Here is a 6,837-nt window from a genome sequence, read left to right as displayed (position 1 = left end):
TTACTCAAGAACAATCCAGTCATACTCTGCGGGGACCATGGCGCGGCCGTGGTCCTTGAAGAATGAGCCATGTAGGACCGTCTTTCCCCCGTGTGGTTGGCGGGGGTCAAGGTAGGCGCCCCAGAAGGATAAAGTGGACGAGGTCAAGACGTGGTGCTGGCACTGTGACATGATGTAGAGCGAGACCAGCACGTTCTCATCAACCAAGAGCCACTCAAAGTTGTACAGGGTCGCTTGTTCGGCCATGAAGCTGCGAGCCTTGGCTGGGTTGTCTGAAAACACCAGATACCGAACCTCGCGCGCATCAAACATCTCCTCAAAGACGCGCTGGTAAAAGCCCAGCGTCGGCATGCGGCGGTCTTCCAAAAGATTCTGCGCGGGCTCACCGCTGTAGCCGTAGCGTAAATGTAGAGACACTGGGATTTTCCAGCGTGTGCCGGCTGCGGATGCCAGTAGAGGGTCCAGCAAATCGCCATACAAGCGGTAGCCGTGTTGCTGCAGAGCCGGATGCCATTCAAACATCTTGAGAATGTACGCCCGCTCGTGATGCCAGAACCGGTGGTTAAAAAAATAACCATGAATATAGGACGGGTATAAGGCCTTGCCCGGCAGAGGATGGAATTCATCTGGGAGTTCAGTGCGAAACGCGTTCCTATCAGGCGTGCACGTGTGAGTGCGTGAGAGCATGAAAGCACGTGTGCGTGAAAAAAAAAGGGGGGAGCACGGCCTTCGGGTACACAAGAAAAAAATAAGACCCGAGCCAGCAGATGGCGGCGAGGACCCTGTGTCATACCGATTGAAAACGCGTCGGTTGGGGACGACAGGCTCAAAGGTGACCCACAAGAGCTGGGGAAACACATCCTTGAGCGTAGCTCCAGGGGCCGGCGGCGTATGACCGCCCCAAGGGGCAAATGTGTGGTATGCCCGATTCCAATGCTTGTAGAAGCCAACAACACATGGGGCCTGCACAAAGACAAGACGGAATCGCTGAGGGTCAAGCATGACACAAATAAAACGCGCAGACCTTGCCACAACTGGTCTACCAGGCCAAAAGTCGAGGCCTGACCTGCTCCGTCTTAGCCAGCGCTAAGAGTGCAGCCAGTTGGAAGAGAACGTTGCCCATACCCCCGTAAAGAATGGGCGCCACATACGGACCCAAGGCGTCTAGCTGTGCCTGTGTTTGAATGCTGGGGGGCCCGAGTGCGGCTGCAAAAGGGTCGGGAGAAATAGGTGCCAGGCACAGACCGAGGACAAGTGAGGGTTATCCGGCACTACAGCTACCTCACGACAAAATTTCAAAATATTTGCGCATTGATTTACTTGGGGCTGGCCATTGAGACAGCGGCTCATGGTGGCCTTCGTCGCGGCAGGAAGGCCCGCATAGTTCGACGGCTTGGGCCTGGCTCGACCACAGATCTGGGCGGGATGCCGCAGCAGGTGCGCCCCGGACTTGGGCTTGCAGCCAGCCGAGGCATGCTACCAGGGCAATGCCCACGAGCAGGCAATGCCGCGCCGTGGCTCGGCCCAAAACCGCCATGGCGTGGTGCAACAAAAGTGGTGATTTTTGAACCAAACCGCGGCGGCGTCGGTTTGAATGCCCTCGAGCACGCTCCCACTCCTCAATTGCACACGCGTCGCCGACCAGGCGCCCAAGTGGCACTTTAATACCACTTTCTAGCAGGATTCTGCGCCAGGCCAACCGCTGCTTCCCTGCCTTGGTGAAGCTGGCTTCCAAGACTTTGCTGAATATACATGCATGCATGCAAATTTCAATGTCCGCAGCTGACGTGCCTGAACAACGAGCAACGACGCATCACAAACGGGAGGGGGGGGGGCAACTTGGTCCAGACCCGACTGCCAAGGGGGTTTCAAGGTATTCCACAACCCGAGGAGTGGCCAGAAGCGTGATCCACTGCCCATTTGGCGAAAATGCAACACTTGAGGGGACGAGACAGCGTTGGACATTGTGATGCACGCATCTTTTGACCCTGTAATCAATCCACCATGGTCATGTAGGCAGTTCGCAGTTCGCGTCTGGTTGGCACGCAGATAAGGGGAAGAAGGTGGAGGTACAGCGAGCGCCCTTGGGGTGTGAATAGGGTTGACCATCCAGGTGGTCGTCTCTCTCAAGTCGATTCATAGGGTTGAGTGTGACACACAAGGGGATTTCTCCTCAGGTACGAGGAGGAACGGTCAGGAAAAAAAAGGAACGGGCACATAGGGTGCTGATGCTTGTCCATGCACCAAGCCGGCCACGAGTGCTGGCAGAATCTGACTCAAGAGGTCATGCCACCTTGCTTCGGCCTCGAGGGTTCTCGGTCACTACACTGAAGCAGCGCCACGCTCATGGAGCGTGGTTGTCAATTGACACGACGCGCTCAGTTGGACCAAGACTCCCACCTCAAGGCCTCGTGGCATGACATCATGTGTCGGGTCACACAGTCTTGATAACAACAACAACAACAACAACAACAACAACAACAACAACAACAACAACAACAACATACAAACTAAGCAAGTAACAAACCTGCAGCTCTTGCTGTCAGGCAGGTCTACATAACGTCACGGCAATGGCTCAAGCACATCAGACACGCCCGCTGTGATACCCGAGCATCAAAAGAAGGACAAAAAAAACACAAAAATTCTCAGCCCGTCAAACAAGCAAACATGGACGAGCATAAACTGTGCTTGAATGGGCAGTCCGGCAACTCCAACCGGCTCAGTCTTGGCACCCAGCAATCTAGTCGTCATCGTCGGAATCTACATGCATCCGCAGGGGCAGATGGATGAGGATGATGCAACACTCCTTCAGTTGCGAGCCACATGGCTGACCGTTCAAGGTAAACGTGCAATTGCGTACCACTGACAGCTCGGCGACTGCGGGCCGAGCGGGCTGCGCGCGTATAGCCGCGACGCGACCGGGCGCGGGCCTCATCGTCGTCGTCGTCATCGTCTTCTTCACTGCTGGGTGTATCATCAGGGTGGCGAAACTTGAAGCCAGTTGCCTCCTCATGAAGCACGCGCCGGCCCTCGCAAAGCTCATGGTAATCAATTCTACCGAGCAAAAGTTTGCAGAGGTCAGTGCGCATCACAGCGACTGGCGTGATCAGGTGCCGCCATCGGCAAAGTGCGAGGGACAGCGCACAGGCAATGACGTACTCTCCGTCGCCGTCAATGTCAAGACGAAACATCAGCTCCTCTTGTTGCACCGCATTTAGCGGGATGCGCAATTCGGTGCATGCCTCGGTCACCTCCCGCACGGTGAGCGTCCCACTCTTGTCCTTATCAATCTACACCGATGCGATGTCAGGTGATCATGGCGCATCCACATAAGAGGCCGACACCTAGTCCGCCACGCTTTACACTTCTCCCCTTTCCATGCACAAAAACCAAAAGCGGAGGCGGGGGTGGGGGACAGAGCACCGTACCTGAGCAAAGAGGTCAACCAAACGCATGCGGTGCTTGCGGACGTAGGTCTCCAAGATGGCCATGGGATCGTTCATGTTTGGGTAGAGCAGCCCGAATGTCTCGCTGGCCCGCTCCTCAAACACCTTGTAGTCTTTCTTGCCGATGGGTTCCAACTTCATGACCGACATGCGCTAGTGGGCCAACGGCAGGCAGGTGAGCTAGGGCGCTGGGCAAGGCCGGGCCAAGCGGTGGCGCTGGGCATACCGAGGCACGTTTTGCAGCTCGTTCTTCCGTTTCGCGTGGTTTGCCGTCTGGGTAATAGCCCCGCTGCCAAGCTTCAGTGGCAGACCAGGATGGGTCATAATCATCGCGCTGGCTCAGCCAGTCGCTATCCGTGCGCGGTACACCCTGGTCCGTAAAACCCATCCGCCATGCTTCGTCCGCAGTCCACGAGGGATCAAAGTCACCGGTGGGTCTAAGCACAAGGCAGGCGAATTTGCAGGGTGTCAGGCCAGCCGTTTGATGCTGCTCTCCAACACAAGTTCAGGAGCGCAACGCTTACCGCCGCACAAAGGCGATGGAACTGCGACGTGGGGTGGGCTTGAAATTTCCACTCGAAACGGAAGAGAGGCGTCGGCGCTCCACCTCTTGCATTTGCTCGCGAATGGCCGTGATGTTTGAGTTTTCAAAGGGAATGCCATTGAATCCCTCTGCCCCAAAGGACAAGCCCCTGTCGAAATGTGGTGCGGTGGTGTACGGAAATAATTTAGTAACGCGACGACAAGAGATACTCAAAGCTCCTTGATTTCTCGTCCTTGGTCCTGTGCACGCACGAGGTGCTTTTGCCCGCTTGTCTGCAACAGCTTGCGTGCGTGTGTGCGTGCTACATACCGGGATTGTAGCCGAGAGAGGCGTTCACGCGCTGTGGAGCTGAGGGAGATGCCATCGAGGTCCAAGACTTGTAGATCACAGCCGGCTTCCAGGGCATCCAATAAGGCAGAAATTCCTGCATGCCAGAGAGAAGAGAGAATCGGTCGAAGAGATGGTGAGGCAAAGAATGGGCGAGGCTGCAAGAGGATGTGGTCAAGCCGTTCAAAAATGGTCGGGCTCAAGCGAGCAGGAGCACGCGCACCATCCTCCCCAATTGGGTTGTGAGCAAGGGATAAGAACTTGAGTGAACAATCCTTGAGAACGTTGGCCAGAGCAATTGCACCCTCATCGTGAACATTGTTAAAGTCGAGACGCAATTCCTGGAGGGTCGCATTGCTCTACTCGAAAGACATTGCGGTGAGCTTCACGCGGGTCTACCGGCCGCAGGCCTGAGGCATAAAATAAAAAACAAGCCAAAGTCTGAAAGGAACACCGTACCCGGAGACCGCGCGCCAGGGCAATCACGCCAGGGTCACCGCAGGCGTTGTGACTGAGTAGGAGGTTGCGAACGGAGGTGGCTTGTGCTAGGCCTTCGCCTGAGGAAGACACGGTCAAGCGCGGCCAGCAACGTGAGGCTGGCGTTTCAACACGGCATCGCTGGACAGCAGGGCCGGGCAGTCACGGGTAGCGCACTCAGACTGTGGGCACCACGATGGCGAATGCAATTCCAGCTCAGGTCTAGTTCACGTAGCGCTGAGAACGACCCCACGTGAGACTCTTTGCACATCCTGAGCGACATCAATGCTTCCACTTTTGAAAAACTTGAAACTGATAGCAAGCGATGCCGGGCGTACCACGTGCATTGGCGAGCATTTCGCCAAAGCTGACACAAGCTGCGTCGCCAAAGCGATTGTGGGCTGCAGGGTGGCACACGAGACCATGGTCCAAACATGTGAATCATTAAAAAATTTGTGAGCGTTTGGCAAACACGATTGGAGAGAGCGGACCACGTACCCAGACCAAGTCGGGCGATGCTGGTGTTTGACTTGATGGCCTCGCTGATAGGGGCGGCGTGCGTGCACAAGAGCGAGTTGTCGGCCATGGAGAGCACACGCAGACTGCGGTTGCTCTAAGAGCAGCCGCAAAGCGACCAAATCCCCAAATTCAACAACAAAAACATTAGCAAACGCAGTTCAAGCGAACCGTCAGAGGTCATGGGATGGCCTGGCGCGACTTCGTGGCAGCGCCAGGCGAATAAGTCAAGGGGAGGGTTTGGGGGATACGGGAGGTCGGCGATTACCTGGATGGAGGTGCAAAATGTGATAAGGCCGCGGGTACGGATATTGTTGGCATCCATGCGCAGGGTTTTGATGTAGCTCGACTCAGTGAGAAGCTTTCCAAGCGAGGCAGCCCCACCGTCTGCAGAGACAAAGGGGATGAGGCCACCGCACAGATCAGAGGACCATGTGTGCGTCGGGCCAACGCCGGGGTTGGGCAACGTACCCTGGATGTCATTACTGGAGAGATCGAGTTGGTCGATCTTGTCGTAGTCCTGAAGCGTCTCAGCCAGGGCTCGGCAACCCTAGGAGGGGGTCGGTGTCTGAAGTGAGGGCGTGCGATGAAGCAGGCCAGGAGTTTGGGGTCGTTCGAAAAGGAGGCCAAGTACCTGAATACCGACGCTATGGTTTTTCAGGACGATGGCATCGCTTTGCACCAGGGAGCGCTCCACCACGGCCACGGGCACGGTGCCATAATCGTTGCAGAGCTGGCGGTACTGGCTGCGGGGCGTTGCATGGGCAGGGGAGGAAAACATGAATCCGAGGTGGGGAGAAGGGCAGGGCAGGGCTGAGTAACACTCGAGTGTGGCTTTGGGGGCGACACCACCCGTGTGTGCTTGCGTACCGCACGATGTCAGGTAGGTCGAGTTGCGAGCAGCGGAGGAGGGCGGTTGAGGCCAGGCTGAAATCGTCCTGGACATGAAAGGAAAGGAGGGGCGGAGGTGGTGTGCAAATGAGCACGGGAAAGGGGAACAAATGGATGGCGACAACATGTAGGCAGAAGCGCGTACTTCGCTGTTTTCCTCGTCGTCGTCGGAGAGCGATTCAAAGGCGTCCAGGTGCAGGCCTGGGTGGGAGGAGCGTCGGACGCTAAAGCTGCGTTGAAGATGGCGGCGGGGCGGGCGGGCGCTGGCGGCGCGGGGTAGGCCGCCAAGGGAGAGGTTATCCAGATTGGCAAGGTTGGGTCGAACGCCTGTGGCAGGCGCGGTGGCAGCCCGATTGCGATTGCGAAGAGAAAGGCCTCGTCGACTGCCCTCGGTATCTTCCAGGGGACGGGCTTGGGATGTCATGAGTTCGCGATTGAACTGGATGACTTGCTCCGGCTGTTCCCAAGGCACGCGGGTCATGAGGCGCGCCGACTTGATGCGCTCGGGGCGCGCCTCTGGCTCTGTCATGGTCATGGCCAAGACACGCGCGGGAGGAAAGGGCAAGCAAGGTCTTTGAAAACTTTGTGTTGAGCGGGGAGATAAAAAGTTGAAAGGCCCGCGTCAGGGCATGATCA

At 56.8% G+C, this 6,837-nt stretch overlaps 2 protein-coding genes across 2 annotated transcripts; both read right to left on the bottom strand.

The window, feature by feature from the left end:
- MONBRDRAFT_28212 (uncharacterized protein) lies at positions 1 to 1,537 on the bottom strand (the record flags this gene model as incomplete). Its single annotated transcript, XM_001748582.1, has 4 exons — positions 1 to 652; positions 794 to 963; positions 1,067 to 1,174; positions 1,451 to 1,537. 4 exons carry the CDS (start codon positions 1,535 to 1,537, stop codon positions 1 to 3), a joined length of 1,017 nt encoding a protein of 338 aa, XP_001748634.1.
- A 1,203-nt stretch (positions 1,538 to 2,740) lies between these two features.
- MONBRDRAFT_33789 (uncharacterized protein) lies at positions 2,741 to 6,736 on the bottom strand (the record flags this gene model as incomplete). The annotated part of the gene is made up of 15 exons (XM_001748581.1): positions 2,741 to 2,760; positions 2,861 to 3,054; positions 3,160 to 3,290; positions 3,429 to 3,599; positions 3,673 to 3,883; positions 3,971 to 4,118; positions 4,300 to 4,414; positions 4,777 to 4,874; positions 5,133 to 5,195; positions 5,293 to 5,407; positions 5,579 to 5,697; positions 5,782 to 5,860; positions 5,945 to 6,056; positions 6,181 to 6,248; positions 6,347 to 6,736. The coding sequence occupies 15 exons, from the start codon at positions 6,734 to 6,736 to the stop codon at positions 2,741 to 2,743; spliced, it is 2,034 nt and encodes a 677-aa protein (XP_001748633.1).
- Between the last annotated feature and the right edge of the window lie 101 nt (positions 6,737 to 6,837).

This window comes from Monosiga brevicollis, genomic scaffold (assembly GCF_000002865.3).
Source record: "Monosiga brevicollis MX1 MONBRscaffold_24 genomic scaffold, whole genome shotgun sequence".
NCBI classification, from domain to species: Eukaryota; class Choanoflagellata; order Craspedida; family Salpingoecidae; genus Monosiga; species Monosiga brevicollis.
Note: the sequence above shows the minus strand (reverse complement) of the source record. Positions and strands in the feature narration are given on the sequence as shown.